Source organism: Lycium barbarum, chromosome 1, assembly GCF_019175385.1.
Source record: "Lycium barbarum isolate Lr01 chromosome 1, ASM1917538v2, whole genome shotgun sequence".
Taxonomy (NCBI): domain Eukaryota; kingdom Viridiplantae; phylum Streptophyta; class Magnoliopsida; order Solanales; family Solanaceae; genus Lycium; species Lycium barbarum.
The window spans coordinates 2,991,339-3,015,785 of record NC_083337.1 but is presented as its reverse complement, the minus strand read 5'-3'; the positions used below and the strand labels follow the sequence as shown (position 1 = coordinate 3,015,785).

At 35.5% G+C, this 24,447-nt stretch overlaps 3 protein-coding genes across 4 annotated transcripts; 2 read left to right on the top strand and 1 right to left on the bottom strand.

The window, feature by feature from the left end:
* Window positions 1-1,565: 1,565 nt before the first annotated feature.
* LOC132645267 (anther-specific protein LAT52) lies at window positions 1,566-2,736 on the top strand. Its single transcript, XM_060362527.1, has 2 exons — window positions 1,566-1,834; window positions 2,231-2,736. The coding sequence occupies exons 1-2, from the start codon at window positions 1,681-1,683 to the stop codon at window positions 2,560-2,562; spliced, it is 486 nt and encodes a 161-aa protein (XP_060218510.1). The 5' UTR covers window positions 1,566-1,680; the 3' UTR covers window positions 2,563-2,736.
* A 2,254-nt stretch (window positions 2,737-4,990) lies between these two features.
* LOC132629042 (ubiquitin-conjugating enzyme E2 36) lies at window positions 4,991-12,692 on the top strand. The gene is made up of 8 exons (XM_060344789.1): window positions 4,991-5,154; window positions 5,480-5,507; window positions 8,472-8,558; window positions 9,304-9,362; window positions 11,883-11,924; window positions 11,999-12,072; window positions 12,190-12,287; window positions 12,412-12,692. Exons 1-8 carry the CDS (start codon window positions 5,119-5,121, stop codon window positions 12,447-12,449), a joined length of 462 nt encoding a protein of 153 aa, XP_060200772.1. The 5' UTR covers window positions 4,991-5,118; the 3' UTR covers window positions 12,450-12,692.
* Window positions 12,693-17,898: 5,206 nt separating this feature from the next.
* On the bottom strand, window positions 17,899-23,631 carry LOC132629034 (TPR repeat-containing thioredoxin TTL1-like). Of its 2 annotated transcripts, none has more exons than XM_060344782.1 (7): window positions 21,643-23,631; window positions 20,661-20,853; window positions 20,406-20,587; window positions 19,722-20,055; window positions 19,401-19,605; window positions 19,212-19,318; window positions 17,899-18,652 (listed from the first exon to the last, which is right to left on the bottom strand). In XM_060344782.1, exons 1-7 carry the CDS (start codon window positions 22,785-22,787, stop codon window positions 18,500-18,502), a joined length of 2,319 nt encoding a protein of 772 aa, XP_060200765.1. In that variant the 5' UTR covers window positions 22,788-23,631; the 3' UTR covers window positions 17,899-18,499. The 2 variants fall into 2 exon arrangements, 1 of the variants encoding a protein (XP_060200765.1); XR_009578134.1 differs by having other exon boundaries at window positions 18,514-18,652; window positions 19,212-19,331.
* Between the last annotated feature and the right edge of the window lie 816 nt (window positions 23,632-24,447).

Sequence of the window (24,447 nt, the reverse complement as noted above, 5' to 3'; positions counted from 1 at the left end):
AATATTTTTAAAACAAAATTTACTTAACATAAAAAGGGACAGAGGGAGTACAACATTTAAGCTTCAAAGATTGAGGGCAGCATCAAATAAAGCTATGCTTGTACCAAAGGCAAGAAATTTAATGATTTTTTTATTTTTTTTTTATAATTTGTCTATTGATCGAATCAGAAAGAAGATTACGTCGAAATTTGTATGCTTTTTTCACAGTCAAAAGTACCAATCTTGATTGCCAGTTTCTACTGCACAGTGCAGACATAAGAACTAAGAAGAAGCTTAATTAGTGTGACTTTAATTAATGGCCAAATACATGAGAAAATGACAAGCTAAGGCTTAAAATAGTTCCTTCAGTATGCATTAAACAGTTTTTATCCATTAAGTTTGCTAGAAGTTAACATTTTCAGTACAGATAAGTAATTATTCTCTTTCAATTTATTTGTTTTACTTTTCATTTTAATCTGTTTCAAGAAGGTTGTCTCTTTCCTTTATTGACAAATATTTTAATTCCAATTTCATGTGACAGGTTAAAGACCACAAAATTAAAGGTCATTTTTGTAAAATCTATATATCTTTAATTTAAGATCACAAGATTCAAAAACCTTTTTTACTCTCTTAAATTTGTGTCAAACCAAAACCAGACAAATAAATTGAAATCGAGGGAGTATTATAATTAGGGGTGGCAAAATCAACCCACAAAATCATGACTTGCCCAACCTGCTTAGGTTTGGATCGGTTAATGATCCGCTTATTTTGTTAACTCATCTCATTTTGGCACGTTTAATTCAGCTCATTTAAAAACTGGGCTGGTGTGCATCTCAAAATTGATCTATGAGAAATTTATCTAAATACTTTTAAAACAATATTTCTTTATTTGATATGTTATATATAGCCATTAATATAAGGAAAAAGATTTTATTAAGTACTTATACAAATTATAAGAGAACAAACAAAAAACTTAAAACTGAGTTTGAGTTTGGCGGAATGAGTTATGCCCCGATTTTTAGCTCATTTGAGGCCGACTAACATTCGAGCGACCCCCCTCCCACACACACACCAATTATTAACACTCTCAAATTCAGTCTACCCGCTCATTTGACACGTCTAATTGTAACTAACCTGTTATAATAAGTTAACTAAACTACGTGAATAATATAAAAGATATGTTAGCCAATGTATATGAATCAAATCCTTAATATCAACGTATCGGGTAAAATATCAAATTAATTTGAAAAGCATTTGATTTAGATATCTGTTAAAAATATGCAATTCCACTGGAATTAAATGGTTAATCATATTATACTCTTAAAATATTTCATCCTTCAAATATTGCAAATTCTAAGCCATTCCAACTTTGTAGCTAAAAACTTTTACTACTACAACTACTACTTTTACAGCCACAAAGAAGTAAAACGAAAGAACGAGTCAATTGCTACCTTCACTTCATTATTTTTTTTTTTTTTTAAAAAAAACAATATTATGTGGTTATATGTGAAACTGTTACAGAAATAATCGCTCCACCATATTTTTTCTCAACTCCTTTTCACTATAAAAAGGCCAATTCATTGTACTCAAACAGGACACACAAAAAAGAGAAGGAGCAATAAATAAAAGAAGCAAAACAAAAAACAAAAAAAAAACACAAGAGAGATCACAATAAAACACACAAAAAAAATACCAATTAAAATGGCAAAGGCTATTGTGCTCCTCTCTGCTCTTTGCATTGTGGCCCTTGCCAACTTTGCACATTGCCACCCTGAAGTTTTTGATGTTGAAGGCAAGGTCTACTGTGACACATGCCGTGTCCAATTCGAGACAAAACTCAGCCAGAACATCGAAGGTACGATCTTTTTTTAGTATCTGATTTGTTGTTTTCGACTTGAACTATATATATTTACATTCATTGTCACAACGAAATAGCGAATCATGTGACGTAACATCTAATTAGGTCAATCTTTGTGTATACAATCAATTACTATGCCTTACATCCAAACTAGTCATTGGATAGGCGACATCAACCTTTTGTATCCATTTCGCTCTATTCAGACTCATCTCATCAGTATTCATAGGATTCGTCATATCGATCTGACTATGGTCAAATTTCAATTGTTTGTGAAAGTCACTAAATGAATTTTAAAAAGCTCTTTTCATCATCAACGACAAAAAAAAAAAAGGAAATTGCTTTTGTGACTCATGTTTTATCGAATAGAACTAAGAGCGTTTTCTCTTTCAACAGGCGCGACCGTCAAGTTGCAGTGCAGGAACATCACCACTGAGACCGAGACATTCTCGGTCGAGGGTGTGACCGACAAGGACGGAAAGTACAAATTGACAGTGGAAGGGGACCACCAGGACGACATTTGCGAGGTGACCGTGGTGAAGAGCCCAAGGGAAGACTGCAAAGAGGCTGTGTCTGGTTACGAAAAGGCAAGAATTGAGTGCAGTGACAATGTTGGCATGCACAATGCTGTGAGATATGCCAATCCACTTTTCTTCATGAAGGCTCAGGCTGTTGAAGGCTGCAAAGAAGTTCTTGATGAGTTGGGTTTATTCCCACTTGAATTCTAAGTTGTTACTAATGTTTTAGGTGGAAAAAAATAAATAGCTTTTGCCCTTTTTCTTGATGGGAAATAATAAATAAACATATGAGGAAAGATGGATTTTCTTATGTATTTGTACTCTCATGGAATGGAAAGTTCCATGTAATATTGAATGAGAAGATCTTGATCATATTTTAAGAAACTTGAGTTTCCTCTTGGTGTTTGGAGTTGGTTTTTGTTTGTTGTTACTTTTTGTTTTTTCATAATATTGATTAATCATCAGTTAATATTTTGCCGCGATAAATTTATGAAATAAAAGAAACATAGATGATGTAAAGCAATTCGGTAGTCGCAGGGGCAGAGCTAGAGGGGCAGAAGGGGGCTTGCCGGAAAATTGCAGTGTATATATCTGGTCAATTTAGATAATAGACAATGAACGTCTTTGGGTGAAAATTCCGCCACTGGGCTCGGTCAGCAAATAATTAAGGCTTAATATCTAAAGTGACATCAGTTGTACTTATGTTGGATTTTAAAGCCGGCTTCCAACTCTTTTTTTTTTTTTTCATTTTAACATCTCTTCTTAATATTGATAAAATGAGTATCAATAAGAGCATCTGATCGTTGAACAATCACGTTGACATTGATCCCTTGATGATGAGTTTAGTGTAGTGACAATGTTGGCATTCACAATGTTGTTTTTATATTAGTTAAATTATGCTTTTCTTCATGAAGGCTAAGGCTGTTTCTGGCTGCAAGGAAGTTCTTGATGAGTTGGGTTTATACCCACTTGAATTCTCAGTTGTTAAAGTTTAATAAATAAATAAAAATACCTTATGCTCCTTTTGATGAGTTGGGTTTATTCCCACTTGAATTCTACATTTTTCATCGATAAGGGTTGTAGTGGAGTGGTAACTAAAGGTCTCGGATTCGAACTCTAAGTATGAAATCGCTTTTGTTAGAAAGTGTTTTACTCCCAATGTGAGACTTTCCGCCGCAAATCCGAATTTAATCGAGTCCTAATACGGGTACGAAATACCGAAGGAAAAAATAGAAATAACTACATTTGTCACTGCCATCATCCATGCTCAAGCCAAGCTTGATGGCCAAGTTGAAGATGGTGACTTTATGTTTAGACATAATGTCACAAAATGCAGTAACATTCGACATTTAACTAACAATTTGTCTTTATTAGCTTGTATTATGTACATATACATGCTCCACAATGAAAGTGATTAAAATAAGTCAACGAACTTATAAGTTATAACACTGACAAAATAACAAGTGTTACTAAAATTTGATTTCGACTATATCACGACGAGAATTAGGAGACAAGTAAAATAGGATTTGAAAAACAAATAGAAACAACTTCTTCTACCTTAATTTATTCGCCAGTAATGGTGTGACGTCCTTGACTAGCGGACGAATGAAGGCAGATCAAGCAATTTTCATAAGCTTTTGAAGATGAGGTGTACATGACATTTCAAGCGAATTCGATATCAGAATGAAAGAGAAATTAAAGTGAAAGACTTTATAAGGTATAACTCATGTTCACAATGTACGCGCGCTTTTAGAGCTTGATGTGACATAACCCGAAGAATAAATCTGTGGGTATCATAGACCCCCATCCATTCGTCCTTTTTTTTTTAAAAAAAAAAACAAGGATACCTTTACATATTTTTTATTATTTAGTCATTTTGTAACTAAAGAACAATAATATCAGCACTCTTCTACCAATTGCCAGTTTAATATTTTTATCCAAACTAAAGGTATCGTGTTGTGCATGAAAATGAAGTCTTTCTTTGTTAGTGCACGCTAAAACCTACTCAATAGCTCCTCCTTTTTTATTTGTTTGTATTGCTTTTCTTTTCGATCCGTTTCAAACAGAATGTTTGTTTCCTTTTTGGCAATCCTTAAATTCTAACTTTCCACGTGTCAGGGTTAAGATCATAAAATTAAAGGACATTTTATTACATTATACATATTCTTTACTTTCTTAAGCTCCGTATCAAGTCAAAACCGGACAAACAAATTAACGCGGAGAGAGTATATTTTATACTATACATTAATTCCGAAAGACCGAAACAATCATAGATGAATTCCGAGCACCAAATGATATATATATATATATATCATGGCTTAGTCGATTTCGTTATTTTTATTTCCATATCATTTTGAATTTCATGGCTTTATCTGACCTCTTTTTATGCTTTCTATTGAGTCGAGGGTCTTTCAGAAACAGCCGCCCTAACTTGGTAGGAGTAAGGTCTGCGTACATTCTACCCTCCTCAGACCTCACGTTGTGAGATTTCATTGGGTCGTTGTTGTTGTTGTTGTGAAATATTATATTTTTTTTTTGGGAAACTTTTTTTTTTTTTTTTTTTGGTAGAGAATCTTTTGCTTTTTGACAACAATAATGCAAAAAGATAAAAAGGCAAATATAAAAAGAGAATTTCAATGGAACCCTATGAAGCACATCTTTTTAGTGAGAGAAACAGTGCGTTAAAACTCTCTCAATACCCATTTTCTCTCTCTAAAAAATAAAAAAATTCTCTTAGCTTAAACTTTACAAATCGATTCAATTTCAATGGCTAATAGCAATCTTCCTCGTAGAATTATTAAGGTAAATTTCATTTTTTAGCTTTTCATTTTTTTTTTTTTTTTTAAATTTAGAAATTTCGATATTAGACCTATTTGAGTTTGATCACTTGTTTTTTTAGGGTTTTGATCTAGTTTTCGCTATTTTTAGTTTGAACTTTGATGAATTTTTTATTTAGAAATTACGATTTTAGACTATTTGTGATTGATCACTCATTTAGCTAGGGTTTTGATCTACTTTTTCGATATTGTTAGTTCGATTTTAGTTTGAGTTTTGATGATTTCATATTTTGAGTTCGATTTTAGTTTGAAGTTTGATGATTTTTGTTGTTGTTGTTGTGATTTTACAGGAAACTCAACGTCTTCTAAGCGAACCTGGTAAATATATATATATGTGGAAGCTATGTATTATTTATTTATTACTACCCTCTGGATCAATTTGTTTGTTTGGTTTTGACTTGACACGGAGTTTAAGAAAGTAAAACCTTAATAACTAGAATCTACACCAAGGGTCCAAATCACACCCGAGCCATTTGGGACTCGTCCAAACCACTCGACTAATTTATAAATCACGTTCCGAACCTTATGAAATCAACGAAACTCCAATTCGACTTTGTGCTTTGGAAGTAATCTGAGGGGTAAGGGTAGCCTAAGGCCAAAACAAGTTTAGAAGATCATGTAAATCGAATTTTTTGTACTAAGCTTGCACAAGACCTCACTTCCAATGAGTATACGTGCAAAGAAGACTTTTGAATCTTGTGTTCTTAAACATGCCATGTTGAAAGTTAGAAATAAAGAGTTGCTAAAAAAGGAAAGATGCACAGACTAAAGAGTAAAGTAAGACAAACAAATTGAAACAGAGGGAGTAGAATAGAAATTATTGAGTATTGGAATGAAATGGCCCCAATTAGAGCAGAATGAAAATAGAATATAAAGGATTTGTATAGATGAACTTAACTAGTTCGGGATTTGATTATTTTGATAAAACTGTCTTACTTTGTCTTCGAATAACAACAACAACAACATATCTAGTGTAATCCCACAAGTAGGGTCTGGGGAGGTAGAGTGTACACAGACCTAACCCTATCTTGGGAGGTGGAGAGGTTGTTTCCGAGAGACCCTCAACTCAAGATAAAGCAAAAACAAAGTAGATCAAAAAGGAAAAAGGAAAAAGGAACAGTAACTACAACAAAACAATATGCTAAGGCGAATAACAAGAGACAATAGATTGTAACAGAAATCGAAGGATAAGAAACTGCAGAAGAAATACTACGACTACTAGTAAGGAAGGATACGATAGACTAAGTTCTAATACCTACTAACCTTCTACCCTAATCTGTGTCCTCCACAACCTCCTATCTAAGGCCATGTCCTTGGTAAGCTGCAATTGTGTCATTTCCTGTCTAATCACCTATAGGGCTGCTTATCGGGCGGATTGGACGGATTATTACACGTAACGGTTCGGCTTAACGGTTATCGGCTTTTAAAAGTATTAATCCGCTAACCAACCTATAAGATATCGGTTGGTTCGGTATCGGATTAGCAATTATCGGGCGGTGTATCGGCTAAATATAAGAGAAAATGAAAGAAGTGAAAGAAGATCCAACACTAAAAATAACTAAGTAACTCTATGAAGACATATATAACTTATAAGTTAGCCTTTTAGTGTGCCAAGACAGGAGAGTTTTTTGATCATTCACAAGATTCCCTGTACATGTTGTGTTTCATTCAAACTAGTTTACAATGCATAATAATGTATGCCAAGAGCTGGTACTAACAAAGAAGTCTAGCCAGGTCCAATACACTTGGGCATGACCAAAAAAACCTGCCAGGCAAAAATGAACATTTTTTTTAATTTTATTTTATGAAACCAAAGTTGCTTTTAATTGATTAAGCACTCAACAGGCAAAAAGTTCAAATGTACAACTGAATGTCGGTAGCTAACCAACATGGCAAAGTACTACTATGAAGAAAGCCTGTAGAAGTAACTAGACAGATAGCTTCTTCCTCTTGAATGTGTTATACCTTCATCAATGACAAAAAATGAAGGCATCCCAGTGCTGAGGCTTAGCTTTAGGTTTACAAATTATAATTGCCATACATATTTTATATGTTTAAGGGTAAAAATATAATAAAATCTTAACGGGTTAACGGTTTACCCAATAAGAAAATTGAGTAATCCGTCCCCCGCACCGATAAGCCGTTAATCATAAAATTTAAATCCAATCCCCACTCGCTAATCTGATAACCCAATACCAATAAGGCTATAAGCCAATTTTGCGATTGGGTTATCGGTAGCGGTCGGTTTTGAATAGCCCTAATCACCTATCCCAATACTTCTTCGGCCTACTTCTACCTCTCTTGAGACCATCCATAGCCAATTTCTCGCACCTCCACTCTAGGGCATCCGTGCATCTCTATATGCCTGAACCATTTCAGCCCCGCATCTTGTCCTCCATCGAGGTCACTCCCACCTTGTCTCTGATATCTTCATTTCTAATCCTATCCTAGTATGCCCACGCATCCACCGCGGCATCCTTTTTGACCGACCACTCTGTGGAACTTAATTTTGAGTTTTGATGGCACCTTCTTATCACACAAGACTCCGGATGCGAGTCATTATTTCATCCACTGCGCACTAATGTGATGTGTGACATCATCGTAAATCTCTACATTTTCTTGGATAATAGACCCAAGATACTTGAAACTTTCTTTCTTTTGGATTAAATGTGTATCAAGCCTCACGAGTCACGTCACGGAACTTGCACTCCTAGTATTTTGTCTTGGTCCTGCTCAATCTGAACTCTTTAGACTTCAGGGTCTGTCTTCAAACCTCCAACTTAGCGTTATTGAAATAGGGAAACGGGATGAAAGCTCTAAGCCCGCATCTTCCGCTTCTATTAGAGGGGCAGCGGATCCAATCCGTTCGAAGGGGGAGCAGAGCAGCAGGCATTATGTCATCTGCGAATAACATACACCATGGTATCAGTTAGAAGCATTAAATTCATCTTTCTTAACTACACAAGCGTTTTCTCTCGTATCCTTTCATCCAAGATGCAATTTTAAGCTCTTTGAAGCATTAAAGTTATCTTCCTTAACTACATGAACCTTTTTCTCCTCACCGTTCATTGAAGGTGCACTTTTTTAATTTTATTTCATGAATTTCGGAGTATAATTGACATGACTTGGTTTGTTGATTTTGGTGAGAGCAAGTGTTATGTCCGTTGAAGCTTATTACGAGCTTGTTCATTAGATTGCGGTTCTGATTGATTTTTACGACCTATCGAGCTAAGAGAAATTTTTTTTTTTTTTTTTTTTGGTGTGGCATAACTTTGATTGCAGCACCAGGAATAAGTGCTTCTCCCTCAGAAGAAAATATGCGATATTTTAATGTCATGATTCTTGGTCCAACACAGTCTCCTTATGAAGGTAATTTGCTCAATTAATTATGCTAAGTAGATGAAAGTCCACGTTGCTATTGTGCTTCAGATCGTATAGTATATTGTGTCCTCTCCTCTTGAATTGGTTCCTCACTTGTCCTTTTTCATTTTCCTACTATAGAAAGAAACTTTCATTTGCCTACCCGGTCCCTCTTTTCTTATATTTATCTAGTATGTAGTCTTTGAGATCTGAGATCTATCTGGCTTTGGCAGCTCTTGTTCTGGATCGATTTGATATAGAAAAGATAAATGGAACACGAAATCAACTGGTGTCACTGACTAATTAATCAATCCTGCTATAGTTGAAATGAACTTGACTAGCTGACTGCAATACCAGTAGGATGTGGGGTTGCATTTGTCAACTTAATAAAGTAGTTAAGCTGTTAAAGATGTCCCAACTCCCATAGTTTCTGCATGATTGTGTGCATTTTATTATGTAACATATTTCTGACTACAGCATAGCGGAAAACTAGCTGTCCTTTTACAAATTTTTAGTATAATTCTAGTAGAAATGTGTTGACAATGAATGGCATTTAGATGAAAGACATCTATCGTTGTCCTTCCAGCGTTTGATTTGATATGCATTATGTTACATTCTTTTTTTTTTTTTAGTTAAACTGATTTACCCTTGCTTTTGGACCATTAGTGATATGTTATTATTATACTTTGCATTATATATGCCTTTTCGATCCTGTGATCTTCTACACTTAATCCCACTGATTGCTTTTGTGTAGGAGGTGTTTTCAAACTGGAACTCTTTTTGCCTGAAGAGTACCCAATGGCTGCGCCAAAGGTATTTGAACCCATTAATGGATGTTTTGGAAAGTTCCAATATATGCTCAGAATCTCTGCATATTCAAGAATTATATTGCCTGCTTTTGTATGGAGTGGCATTCTTTATATTTTGTCCTGAAGTTCAGAATAGATGATGAAATACTTCATTTGACTTATTTGTCCAGAAGCATTAACTGCAACCTCCTTATACTTGTACCTGATCTCTATTTGAATATCATGTTTTAGATCATCTTTGTTGTTGATGGTGATACTCTCTGCTTTTTGGAGTTTTCCATCTCTAATTCAGTTGCGAGACTCATTGGAAATTCTGCTTTTTGCTTGAAATTTTTGTCGGTTGTCTTTATGTCTTGATTTGTGCTCTATGGTTTAAAATTTTCTGATGTGCCTCTTTACACTTGAATATAAACTTTTAAAACTTTTCTACTTTTACTCTTTTACAATCTCAACCATCGTATATTATGTACTAACTTGTAAATGTTCAGTTTAGACTTTGTAACTCGATCATAATATTTACTAATATACTTTAAATTTGATGTGTAACACATGGATATTGAAGCTGATGATGATAACAATAGATTGGCATGATTCTATCTGTTGGGGCTATGTTACACTAGTTTGGCATAAGTTAAGGCTGCTCCTAGATGTACTGGTTGTTCGCTCTTCTCTCTCTTTTTCCCCCTTTTCCAGTGATGTGTACCATGGGTGGGGTGTATTATCTATAACTTGAGCTAACTAGAAGTATGGACCGAGGACATGACTTTAGATAGGAAGGTTTGGAGGTCGAGGATTAGGGTAGAAGGTTAGTTGGTAGCTGAGTGTTCTCGGACTCTGTGTGGGAGAGGGAGGGGGCTAGCCTCTCGTCTTCTCCTTTTTGTAGTAGTATTCAGTTATCGCGTAGTGTCTTATTCTTGATGTGTATTACCATCTGTTGCAGCATTTGTTTTGTATCTTGCTCTTTTGTTGTCTCTTTTCTTACAATCCTGCATGGGATACTTTTCTTTGAGCTGAGGGTCTATTGGAAACAGCCTCTCTACCTGACAAAGGTAGGGGTAAGGTGCACCTCCTACCCTCGCCAGACCCCGCCTGTGGGATTACATTGGGTATGTTGCTGCTGTTGTTGTTGAAGTGGTTTAAATGAAATTATGAGTTCTGGCATATGTTAATTCTAGGAGAACAAGTACGAATGATTAAACATAATTCTTAAACTATTTTCTACATCTTTATTAGCAGAAGTTAGTACTGCTCACTTTGACATAGATCACCAAAATCCCCGAAAGTGTTTATGACCTTTATAATGGATAAAGGGCAGCCCGGTACTAAGCTTCCGTTATGCGCGGGATCCGGGGAAGGGCCGGATTACAAGGGTCTATTGTATGCGAGTGAATTACAAGGGTCTATTGTATGCAGCCTTACCCTGCATTTCTGCAAGAGGTTGTTTCACGGCTTGAACCCGTGACCTCCTGGTCACATGGCAGCAACTTTACCATGGATGTAGTCATATTATTTGATTTCCTATTTTCAGAAATTTATAGCCTAACATCCATCAATTCAAGTGGTTTGTATTTTTGACTAGTTCAGGTCTCCACTTAAATTTTTCTCTTGGGGAATAGGTTTGGTTGTCTATCATTAACTGTAACTGCTGGAGGAGATTTTCCTGGTCACAATGGTGATTAGGACAGTTATAGCTAGTGTTTCTCTTACTTGGAATTTTGCTTTTGTTGCTGAGAGTGTGAGACAGCTTTTAGTGGTGGTTTCCCCCTTGTAACGACTATCCTGTTCATGATGAAAATATTAATTCAGGCTGTTTTTTCTGGAGGATTTTTTTTGTATTAGTGGGTTTTGACTTCCAAGATGATAGTATATCATGAACTCTGCAGATCTTTTTCAGTTTGGCTCACTTTATCTTATAAGCATCTCTTGAATTTGCTTTCCTGGGAACTGAGTTGCGACCATGATACAGTTTTGGTAGAGTAGATGAAAGCTGAACATTAATAAAGACTTACCCTAGCATCGATTTGTTACGAAAAAATGAAAATTGTGGGAAGAAACATAAGAATTGTTGATGGGGTAAGCTGGTCATTTAGGTGTTGGATAAATATGCATCAATTGTAGGAAGAAGCGTGTATGGGGCATGATACCTGGCTGGCTGGCTATAATGTGGAAACATTTGAGTTCATTTTAGGCTGGGAATCGGACTTACTATAGATTTAATTAGGAGCAGTTGGATGATTAAAGATAAAGAACCTCAAACAACCTTTTCTCCTAGCTTCCTTTTTTTTTTTTTAAAAAAAAGGCTTTTCTTCTAGTTTCCTTGACCTCCTCTTTCATGGTTTTTGCATGAGGCTTGCCCCTTTGTAATTGATTCATGGGCTTTTACCTATATGCAGCATGTAGGGTTGATCACATATTGGTTGTAGAGATTATATGCTTGTGTGATGAATTAAAATGTGAATTAAGTGTTGCTATTTTTGTTGCCACTGTTGATTCAGTCATTGATCAAGTTGCATACTATTAACAGGTTCGATTCCTCACCAAAATCTACCATCCGAACATTGATAAGGTTTGTTCTGTTATTCGATTCTGTTATACATAATTTTAAGCCACAATTCGCTTATGTCGACCATTATTATGAAGCTTGGAAGGATATGCCTTGATATTCTCAAGGACAAGTGGAGTCCTGCTCTTCAGATTCGTACCGTTCTTTTGAGGTATTCGATATCAGATTATTCATGGATATTATTGTTCCGGAGGATCTAATGAATTTGACGAACATGAGCACGAAATTTTGGCAGTGGGCATTAACAATATAATTGTTCGTTTTTCAGCATTCAAGCACTTTTGAGTGCTCCAAATCCAGATGATCCACTCTCCGAGAACATCGCAAAACACTGGAAGTCAAACGAGGCTGAAGCTGTTGAAACGGGTATTTTCCTTAAAGTATTTCCATTATGTACCAGTACAAAGTCGAAAGTTGAATGCACTGTGTCAATATATAGTTACATTGCGAATTAGTCCTTGATTCAGTTTCCTTTCTTTCAACCTTGCAGCTAAAGAATGGACACGCCTTTATGCGAGTGGTGCCTGAAGGCATGTTTAGTGATTTTGATAAAGGAAAAATTTGTGGGATGTATTTATCCAACTGTTTAATCAGAATGGGACTTGGGAAGACTGAAAACTGAACGCTTCGAATTAATCTATAATTGTTTCCTTGTCCTTGAAATTGTATAATTGAACGTTGCACCCTTTTTTTTTTTAGTTGAATTGGTCTTTACTAAAAGACCAGAAATGGTTCTAAAGAATTCTCACAGAACACTGAATTGGTGGTTAACATTTGCTGTGTGAGTCCTCATGAATTTGTTTTAAGTAGGATGCTTCCAACTTAAAATGCAGGTTGTTTTTGGTTGCTGTAACAAAATGTTTTCCTCAACCATTTTAACCTATAGGGGGAACAATGAGAACCTCAAAACTATGACTATTTCAGTCAAGGAAACAAAACTAACAACTAAGAATCGAATGGAGACGTGGTAGGGAGTAGTGAGGTAGTAACTGTCTTTCCATTCTTAAGTAATGGTCAGGTTTGAGCAATGGGAATAGTCACATTTGGCTATTATTTTCACAGGGCAGACAGCTTTTACAGCGTCATTTAAGGCACAATTATCTTAAATTATTTTTGCATTAGTAGCAAGTGAATAGTCTCAGGTTTGAGCAATGGGAATAATTACATAGGGATATTATTTTCGTGGTGTAGCCTGCGTTTTTTTATCTTTAGTAGCAAGTATAGGCAAACTTTAGAAAATTGATGCCCCCGCTTCTTTGTTGCTAGACAATAGTGTTTTTCGAATATATAATAATCGAAGTATAATGTTTTAAAGTGTTGATTTTGGATGCAAGAAGTGAGTTTTAATTACGATAATTTTTATACAGACTGTTGGAAATTTTGCATTAGCTTTGGATAAACAACCGGGTAACCTGGCCCGGTTCCGAATTCGGGTCCGGAACCGGTTGGACCTGTTCCAGTCACCGATTTCAACCAATTCAACCGGCCCTGTTGACAGGTTTAGCCTTGGATAGCCAAACTCAAGGGAAAAATTTCGAAATTTTGGCTTAGGCAAGCCAATCTTCAGCCAAAAATGTGGGGAGTATGTTGCATAATTAGTATGTCAAACTTCAGACACATTTTTGCAACTTCAATCTCGTATGACTCAAATATTTTCGAAATGGCTGAACTTATAAAAATTTATATACTTGGGCTATGATTTAGATGATGGTCTCAAACTTGGTGGGAAACAACAAAAACAACCCAGAACTAATCTGTTTCCAAAAATTTAGCCAAATCAGATTAGCCTAGTTGAATGGGTTAATCAGGTTGGCCCATCCAAGTAATAAAGACATGTCAGTATCTGAAGTGTACCATAGTACGAAGAAATTTATTTTCGTATTTATGTGTTAGCTTCACTGATTTGGTCAAACACTGTTGTTCCATATGCCTACTATACCAACAAATATATCTAACTCCTACTGCAATTACTCCTCTTAGTTGCCTCCCTCAGATTGATTGGATTTGTCTATTTCTTTTGATGATAGTGATAAGCCAGCCAATGTTCATTCTAAGCCCCACACGATTTATCATATTAAGGAAGAATTACAACGAAATGACTAGTTTTTTTTCCTTAGAATTTTAGCCGGTTATCCTTTTTTGAGACAGTTGTTTAGTAGATAGTTTTTTTTTTTTTTTTTTTTTGTGTTAGTGGATAGATAACGGTTTAATTTTTTTAATAAACTGAAAAATCTTTTTAAAAAAAATGTTAGATTATGAAATAAAATTTTGTTGTCTTGTAGAAGTTAGACTAATGTTTTGTTAATTTCAGAGGCTATATTTGCATAGTTTCTAAAATTGAGAATAAAATCTACTGTATAATGATAGCCTAAATTTTTTTTTTACGTAAATCAGCAGTTGATGACCTTTTCATAGGCCGTACATCAAGTTCTAGTTTATTTTCATTTTTGTGTTAATTAAGATTATGGTATAATACATAAATAAACCCTCAAATTTGATCTCAGCTCGTTAATATGCGCTTCAACTTTAGGTGTGCACAAATAGGATTTTCAACTTGTCTCTACTTTGTCGGTTAAACACTCCAACTTATAAAATAATCATCTAGACACGTCCAAAATTTATATGTCACATCAACATTTACATTTACGTGTTAACCTTTGTACAAGTTGATGTGTTTACTTGTGCACATTCAAGTTTGTCAATTTTTTATAAATTGAAACACTGTAATTAAGTCTAAAAAGAATACAATGCAACAGTCAAAATGTGAAAGATCACACCGTCAAATATTACTGATGTATCTGAGTCATGACACATCAAGATTTTGCAGTGGTCAAAGTGCCTTGAAAATTGGCAATAGGAGGAAATAAAGACACGATCAAAGTGGAAATAAGAATATGGCATTGGGATTAGTGGCTAATAGTAATTGACATGACTCATCCATGTCGATATTATTATGATAGGTCTATAAGAAATCCAGGACATGATGATATAGATAGATAGATCTACTAACGGCTACAATATTGAATGATGATCTGATTGACGGATTATACAGATTTTTTTTTTTTGTTTTCTTCGATTTCTAATATTTGAGTTAGGTTAATTCGAATTCGCATTGAAATCATTACATTGCAGTATTAAAAGGAATGATCTTGAATTTTTGACGTCACTTAAAAGATCCTTAGAAAATGACATTTAAAACTCACTGAACATAAGTTCTAATTATAATGTGCGGCAAAATTAGTTTTAATGATATAAGAGTTTGAGATATTCAAAAAGTTACAAAGAGTGAAAGATAACACGGCGTGTTACTTATTGGACATGAGTTTCAGTTATATTAATTTAAGAACAGTTAAGTAACAATAACTTTTGCTTATGAGACAGAATTTGCCATCAATTGAGTAGGTTCACTGATTCTGACTTATTGAAATGTTTTAAACTCCTATCTCTCAAGCAAAATTGTGCTTATAACTTATGCCCGATCGAACAATATGAATCATTTTTTTGAAAAATTTGCTGAACGAGCTAAAAGTTCAAATCCTTCCTTTAGGGAGATCATTTTTACAAATCACCCCTTTAGGATAGAATAGCCTCCGACTTTATTCACGGAGCTTGTACTTGAAATTTTTCATTCAGAATAAAGAAATATTTATCACACCACTACAACGTTCTATGATGATCATATTTTTCCCTTTTCAAGTATTATTACACATCAGTCTCGAAAAATATTTTTGGCCCCTGTATAATATGCTGTTGTAACGTAATTGGTACGGCAAGCAGTGTCTACACTATAAGTGGTGACAATGACTTGAGGAATGTCATTTAGCAACGTATATATTTTTATTCTTTAACCAAATCCCAATTTTTCTTCCAACTATTTATAGACAACTCCTTTAATTTCGCTGCCTCTTTTATTTTTGGACTTTCTACACCGTTGTGTCCTTGTCTTGTTCCTCATCCTTTTCACTGATTGGCGCGGTATCAAACGAGCAGGTTGGATTAAATTTGAATGAGTTATCAAATAAGTGACGTTTAAAAGTTATTTGAATTGAAATAAATTGGATGAAGACGAGTTAAATAACGGGTCATAATCTAATCCATTCAGCTCTTACCAAGTTTAATTTTTATTACTCTATCTGTCCCAATTTAGGTGTCACGGTCTGAATTACGAGAGTTAAAACTTTTAAATTTTGATCTTAAATTTGAATATGATTTCTTTAATTTTTTTTAAAAATAAAATTTACATATTCGAAAACTACGTAAAAAGTACTATAAGTCAGAATAATTGACAATTTAAAATATTTAAAAGGCGTATGAAAAAATCGCGAACAAAGAAAAACTCGTTTGACTTTCAAAATCTAAAAAGTGCCAGACGAATTGAGATGAAGTGAATATTTGTTTTTTATATATAATTAATCTAATTAACAAACAAAACTGATAAAAAAATAATTTTTTATTATGATTATATATAACATATCAACAAAAGAAATTCTTTATTATGGTTCTTTATAGACACTCCTTTAGTTTCGCTGCCTCTCTTATTTTGGATTTTCTACACCTTTGTGTCCTTTTTCGCACCTTGTCTTCTTTCTCATCCTTTTCATTGATTAGAGCCTGTTTGGATTGGCTTATAAGTTGCTTATAAGTTGTTTTCAGCTTTTTTGAGTGTTTGGCTGGCCAGCTTAAAGTCATTTTGTGCTTAAAATAAGCTCAAAAAAATAATTGGACTCATTTGACTTAGCTTATCTAAAGCAGCTTATAAGCTAAAAACAACTTATAAGCCAAAAAAAATAAGTTAGACTACCCCAATTTATTTTTTTTAGCTTATAAGCTGCAAACAACTTATAGGCATAAGCCCATCCAAACAGACCCTAGTGTTGTATCAAATAAGCATGTCGGACTAAATTTAAACGAATCAAAATAAATTGAGTCAACAAATGAACGAGTCGTCCAAAAGCAATAGTTGCACTAAATCGGGTTAAGATGAACTAAATAACGAGTCATAATCAGTTTTTATCAAGTTTTAATTTCTTTATTTATTTTCTTATGATTTGTCTGACTACCAAACAAAAAAATAATAAACTTTTTTTCTTTATTATGGCTATATATAACATATTAAACAAGAAAAAAATTAATTTTTTTGATAAGATTTCTCATGAATCAATTTGAGAGACATATCAGCCTAAGGGAGACAGGTTAAAATGAGTGAATTAATAAAAGGGCGGTTATTGACCTGCCGAGATAATGTTGTCACAAGGTAATTTTGCTTGCTATCGCTATCATTGATGTCCTAGTACACCTGCATGCACATCGACTATTTAATCGGATACCTATTCTCTCCCATTAATACAAGTATTTGGATACCTATTCTCTCCCATTAATACAAGTATTGAATAACTTTATCCGGCATGAGAGTTGAGCAGATGAAAGAGAATACCTAATTATAAATGAACTCTGATTTTTCGAGCTTTGCACTCACTTCATTAACCACTAGATCATAATCTTAGATTTGTTTTTGTTCTGCTGTTACAAGCCAAAACACAATATCAAGTATGCTGAAAAACGGAAATGGAATATATTCACCACAAAAAACAGCTGATCTCTGTATACTTCCATTGTGCAGTAAAGAACCACATTCTAATGTCAATAATTTGCCACAAATTCAAGATAGTAGGGATTCATATAAATATACAGAGTGAAAATGTATGTGTACACTGGATATACTATCTATCAAGAAGCATCACCATAGCATAACAACGGAAAATTAAGACGAAACAGAGAGTTTGTTGGGAAGTAGACAAATCAAGAAAGGGACAACTACTCTCCCAGACAAATGAAATTTACCAAAAGTTGAAGTTCCACATCCATATATCAAGAACCAAACATCACTTATAAACTTGGGGGGCAAACCCATTATTCACCGAGTTTCTAATGTGCGTCCATTTGATACGTAAATAATAGACAAGAAAAGACAAAGGAATAGGGAAAAATGAGAACTTTTATTGATAGAATGATTGAGAGCTAAGGAACATCCATATCAAATTACATCATATATTCATCCTTCTTTCACTAATCCAGTAACTACCCACCAGACATCCAATAATATCCCTTCCTTGGCCTTCAATAGTTTGTGTATATGATCACATATATACATGCTATGATCCTTATCTAACTCCAGCCAGTCCAGCTACTTCTCTTCTTTCTAACTGTTCAGCTACATTTCCATACAATCAATTCTACAATGTTCACTACTCCTCAAAACTGAAGATGGATTATGGTAAAAATATTAAAATGTAAAAAATGGAAGAGTACCGGAGACGGGAAAAGAAGTCGGAACACGGAAATGAGGAATGAATGAATGAATAAATGAGGGTTAAAAAAGAGACTACATTTCCCTCTGAAGACCACGAAAGCATGGCTGCATCGGCTCATTGTACAAGCATTATGTGGTAGCTCTGATTATGTCACATGTATATGTATATAAATTCTTTCTAGATGGGAGCGGAGTAATCAGGCAATTGGAATAGCAAGGGAAGGCAAGGTAATAGGCGAAGAAGCACGACGAAACGGCAATTGTGCTCTTACATACTGTAATGCCTAACCGAGGACTCCAACACCTCTGGACTTGGGCGAACCATCTCCTTCACGCGGCTGCCATTCTTGTAAATCTTAAATGTTGGTACCGTTCTAACGTTCTCTGCTGTAGCGATTGCTGGGCTCTCTTCCACATCCACCTTCAGTAGAAAACAGAAGACAAATGTAAATTTAATGAGTTTTTTTAATTCCCCTGCTGTGCATGTAAAATCATTGAAAATGACAAAAATGGTCCTTTATATTTGGGAGTAGGTTCAAAATAGTCCCTAAAGTTAACTTTTTTGGTCTCCGTCAAATATTTAACGAACTCTGTCTGTTAGATATGACGGAAACTGTGAACAAAAAAAAAGAAGATTTAATAAGAAAAACTAGGAAAGTCCCATCAAATCCTAGAAACTGCAACACAAAAAACTGTACTAGACACCAAAATGTAGACCAAAAATAGCAGAAACTGCAGCAAAAAACTGCACCAAACTCTAGAAAGAGACCAAAAATAGCTGAAACTGTAAAAACTGTACCTCCAAATGTAAGTTCCCGGTAAATCCTTTTTTTATTCCATAGTTCCCATCAAAAACTAAGTTCTTTAAATATTTGACGAAGACTAAAATTGTTAACTTTTGACCCTTTTAAAGGACCAAAACTGTTCAAGGCATACTTTAGGGACTATTTTGAACCTTGTTAGTGCCTACGATTGTTTACCTTGAGAAAACTTATTAAAGGAAACTTGGTGCATAAGGTGTCCAAGAAGGGGGATATCTGCTTGCATTGTAGGTTGGATGCTGCTTTAAAATGGACCACAGATGCACCTGCAGTTTCCAACTGTAGTTGTTGAGTTATAGTAAATGATAGAAGGAAAGTTAAGATCGATACGGATGCAGGAAAGCCTACCAGATGACGAAATTGCAGCCCGGAACTGCTCAAGACCCGAAACCAACTCCACCTCCCCACCAAATTTCATATTGCTTACATCTTCTCCGCGCGACTTCTTTAATGCAACTTGGGCATGGAACAATGATTCAGCAACTTCATTGTCATATGGAAGTTCCCTCCGTAAAACCTCGTAATCTCTCACAGCTTCAACCCATCTTTCCAGCTATATAATCCATTATACACGGTCAAATTTATGATTTTTGCTCAAACAGCAGCAATTAACAAGAAAAATAAAATAAAAAAAGAACTCCTAATTAAGATTTAAAGATGGCATGTCACCTTGGCATTTGAGGCAGCTCTTCGAAGAAGAGCTTTAGTATAATTTGGCTGAATAAGGAGAGCTTGGTTGCAATCATCCAGAGATTTTTCCCACTGTTCGAGTTTATACCAGCAAGCTGCTCTATTGCAGTAGAGAACTGGATTCAAAGAACCAAGCCCGAGCCCTTCACCATAAGCAGCACAAGCTTCTGTATATCTTTCAGATTTAAATAAATCATTGCCACGAGCACGAGCTCGCCCCACCAGCCTCACATTTTTAAGTAAAAGAGAAACTTCAGCACTTCGAGGGTCAACTTGTGCAGCTCTCTCAATGGCAGTAAGTGCATTTTCAAACCTGCAGATATTCAATGATCGGTCCTCATACACATGCTAAACCTCTTTTATTTATACATTACTCCCACCGGTCCAAAATTATTGATGTTTTTTAGCCTCTAATAGTTGGTCCAAAATAATTGATGTTTTACAAAAATCAAGAAAGTATTTAATTATTTTTTCCAAATTTGCCCTTGACACATTGTAATTATGTCAGCCTAAAAAGAGAAGAAAATCATAATTAAGGGCGTTTTAGTCAAAATCTCTTAACTTTTAGGAGTAAGCGAACGCCTTAATCCATGTGGCCAAGCCTAAAACATCTATTATTTTGGACTGGAGGAAGTAGAAACTATGCACTACTGATAAACTCACCTTCCAAGAGCCATCTCAATCTGAGCTTGAACAAAGAATATGTATGCTTCAGCGAGCATCCCGAAAATCTTTGACTGGCTTGCTGCTGCAGATGGTTCATACTTCCCAACTTTAGATAGGCACAATTCCGCATCCTCTAATTGGTGTAGCTTCAAATAAGCTTCCGCTCTACATGCAAATAGCTGTGAATTCAATATCAGCAATTCAGCACCAGCATTCGAATTTTCAAACTGACCATTAGAGATGCTTTATTACCTGAGGAGATGCCTCGGCTCCAGCAGTTGCTGCCTCTGCTTCTTTTAATGTACTCGTCCAATCTCCAAGTTTCCGGGCAGCAGTGCATTCACTGATATGTTTCTCCACTGCTTGCAACTTCTGTAACTCGGCTTGATCTGGCTTATGGCCGAGGGAAAAAAAGTGACTCCTTGCAGTTTCGACCTGTCCTAAACTGCAAGTTTTGACAGGAGTGAGATTGTGCTCACAGTTCTAGGCAAAATAAGCAAGGCAAACTCCAATAATTGAAGGTTTAATTACAATCCGTAAAGAAACTAGGAGGCTTAATAATAGAATTTATGGTGAAAAGCTACTAATAATAAAGAGGGGAAAGGAAAGAAAGGGAAAATACTAACTTCTGGGAGCACAATTGAACTAGAAAACACCCTGTTTCACCTAGCAATATAAGACATAACATTGAGCTAGGATGGCTCCACCTAAGTTACATAGCTCTTTTTGTCAACCATTACTTATGAGTCAAAGAGACAAAGACAGTCCACCAAGCCACAAAAGCAAGCCAATGCAGAAGTCACCTTAGAAGCTGAATACCAAATTGGTGTTCCAACAGGCCAAAACAGAGTACCAGGAAATATAAAATGTGAAAGGGGAAACAACAATAATATGTACAGAAATACACCCCAATGTACAAACAGACAAACATAGCGAACAAGACGAAGGAAACAATGACCACAAAATTCAAAGACAAAACCATTAACATTAGATCGTCCAAAATAATCAGATCGGGTTGATGGTAAAGTGCATCACATTGGTAATATACATACACAACAAGCACCAATCAAGAAAGTTTTACATTAGCAAATAACAAGGCAATCAAAATAACACATTTCATGCATATTATCTAATATAACCTACAGAAATTTCACCACATTTCCAATATTGGTGATCAACAATACACGAACAAGCAAATAGTTATTAAAAATTTGAACATTTTTATATCACTTACCTAAGTAACAAAGATCCTAACCGTTGGTGTGCTCTAACATACGATGGATCCAACCGAATCGCTTCTTCACATTCCCTCACTGCTTCCCCTAATCTCTTCAGACCAATCAACGCAGCAGCTCGATTACAATGCAATGCAGCATTGCCCGGCGAAATCGCTATAGCTTTATCATAAAGATTCAAAGCTTCAACAAAATTACCCTTCTTGTAATTCTCATTCCCTATTCTCTTCAACTCCTCCGGATCATTTCTCAATATTCCTCTTTTTACTGCCTCCCCTCCTCCAACCATTAATCCACCGGCAACGCCACAGGGCCCGGGCCCGCTGGATTTCGGGGATGCAACACCGGTCCCAGTCCGGTTCGGAGATGCAATTCCGGGCCCAGGCCTGTTCGGAGAGGCAATGCTGGGCCCGGGCCTGTTTGGAGAGGCAACACGGGGACCGGGCCCGCCACGCATTATGCTACCGTGGCCATAATTACCCGTTCCTGACCCGACAACATCGGTTCTTTTAGGTTTACAAGCCATACCGGTTTTCACAACATTACCAGACCGGCAAATATTACCTGTAGGAAGCGCATTTACGACCGGTGAGGTAACGGAGCTGGTTCCTGAATCGGGTCGGGCATGACCCGGACCCGAAATCTCACCGGAATGACCCGAATAAGACACATTCCGACCCGAAACTGATCCAGGTGAACCCGAAAGCTCACCAGAATGACTTGAATCGGATTTTCTTGGACCCGAATAAGACACATTTCGACCCGATATCGATCCACAAGAACCCGAAAGCTCACCTGAGTGACCCGAATCAGACTTTCTTTGACCCGAATAAGACACATTTCGACCCGATATTGATCCATAAGAACCCGAAAGCTCACCTGAGTGACCCGAATCGGACTTTCTTTGACCCGAATAAGATACAACCCGACCCGAACCCGATCCAGATGAACTAGAACTACTACTCGTAGTAGTAGTAGTAGTTGAACTTAACCCACTAATTCGGGTCAATAATGGTGAAACGGGTGAACCCAGATCCAATTCACGAAAATCGGGTTTATTATCAGTCTTTTCTTCATTACAACTTAACGAGTTTCTCAACCGATCAGCTAAAGAATCAAAATCGGGCTTTTTATGACCCGACATTTCACTAAAAACCCCTCAAATTTGTAATTTTTGTTACAAAATACAGCAATGTATCTTTCTCAAAGCTTCAATCTTGAACTGGGCTTATCTGTAATTGTAGAAATTTTAACTGTAAGGTAAGAACCAAAAACAAGAAAGTGGAAAAAAAAAAATGGGTTTGAAGAGACTCAATCTTGAAGTGGCTATTTCTGTAATTTGTAAAATTGGGCTAAGAGTTGCAACAATGTTGGAGGATTGAAAGCTTCAAATCTTGAACTGGGTATTTCTCTAATTTGTAAATTGAGTGCATTAGAGCTTCAATCTTGAAGTGGCTATTTCTGTAATTGCAAATTGAGTCTAATAAAGCTTCAAATCTTGAACTGGGTATTTATGTAATTTGCAAATTGGGTTAAAGGGTTTAACAATATTAGAGGATTATTGAACTGTAAGGCAAGTACCAGTAACAAGAAAATGGGTTAAAAAAAAAGGAGGGGGGGGGGGGGGGGGGGGGCTTGATGACACTCAATCTTGAAGTGGCTATTTCTGTAATTTGTAAAATTGGGTTAAGAGTTGTAACAATGTAGTGATTTTAAGGACAGAAGCAAAGCAATGTAACTCTCTTAAAGCTTCAATCTTGAACTTGGGTATTTCTTAATTGTAAAGAAATTGTTTTTGAGTTAAAGATTTGTAACAATGTATCAAGAAAATGGGTTTAAAGAAGACATACAAAAAAAAAGAGAAAAGAAAGAGAGATGGGGATCTTGTGATTTTGTAGAGAAGTAAAGAATTGAATGTGAGCTTAGAGAGAGAAAGTGATTTATGGGGTTTAGAGAGAGAGGAAGAAAGAAAAATGGAAGGAACTGTTTTCTTTCTTCCTTATACTATACTACTACTTGATTGTTATATATATACATGATGATATGTTGTATTAAAGTATGTATTAAAGTGTTAGTATATTTAATTATGAATTTATGATTAATAAATAATAGTATTGTTTTGTCTTAACTCATTATCTAGCTATGATTAATTTGGTAGAGTTTGATTGAGTTTTAACTCGTCTTTGTGAGCTTGTTCACATTGTCAGGGATCTCAGGTTCGGATTAAGGAGAAGGTTACTTCTTGTTCATGTTGTCGGATTTTAGATCCGGATAAAGAAAAAGGGTTGTGGCAGGATGACGGTCAACGTAAAAATTAATTGACTCATGATTAGCACTTAGTAATATTGTTATTTTTGAGACGTGCTCGTCTAGGCATGTATGATTGATGGCTTCAGATAACATTAATGAATGATCGGTGAAGATTTATATAGTTAATTTATGTTGAATTATTAAAATACAGATATTGTTGGCTCTAACTCACTTAGGTAAATTTTACTGTCTTAGATGATTTTGAATAATAAAATATGACGAGTGAGGACACATATAAACTGAGTGAACAAAATTGATAACGAGGCATAACAATTGTCATTGTTTTGATTACGTTTGGTTTGTCTAATCCCTTTCCTACAAATAGCTATATTCATCTGTGTGAACTTGCTCACATAGTCGGTTGTAAGTCGGATAAAGAAAAGATTAATTTACAGTAAACTAACAGTTAGCTTTAAACTAGCCCATTTAAAATGATTTTTCATAATATAATCGTCGGGACGTGCTCAACTAAACACGTGGTTACACGCTGAGAT

Excerpts from the sequence above, each read along its gene's own strand:
- LOC132629034 (XM_060344782.1), bottom strand. The coding sequence starts at position 22,787 with ATGTCGGGTCATAAAAAGCCCGATTTTGATTCTTTAGCTGATCGGTTG. Across the intron at positions 20,056-20,405 it reads ATTGAGATGGCTCTTGGAAG|GTTTGAAAATGCACTTACTG; the intron begins GTGAGTTTATCA and ends GAATATCTGCAG. Across the intron at positions 18,653-19,211 it reads CTTTAATAAGTTTTCTCAAG|GTGGATGTGGAAGAGAGCCC; the intron begins GTAAACAATCGT and ends TTTCTACTGAAG.
- LOC132645267 (XM_060362527.1), top strand. The coding sequence starts at position 1,681 with ATGGCAAAGGCTATTGTGCTCCTCTCTGCTCTTTGCATTGTGGCCCTT. Across the intron at positions 1,835-2,230 it reads ACTCAGCCAGAACATCGAAG|GCGCGACCGTCAAGTTGCAG; the intron begins GTACGATCTTTT and ends CTCTTTCAACAG.
- LOC132629042 (XM_060344789.1), top strand. The coding sequence starts at position 5,119 with ATGGCTAATAGCAATCTTCCTCGTAGAATTATTAAG. Across the intron at positions 5,508-8,471 it reads ACGTCTTCTAAGCGAACCTG|CACCAGGAATAAGTGCTTCT; the intron begins GTAAATATATAT and ends CTTTGATTGCAG. Across the intron at positions 12,073-12,189 it reads ATTCGTACCGTTCTTTTGAG|CATTCAAGCACTTTTGAGTG; the intron begins GTATTCGATATC and ends TTCGTTTTTCAG.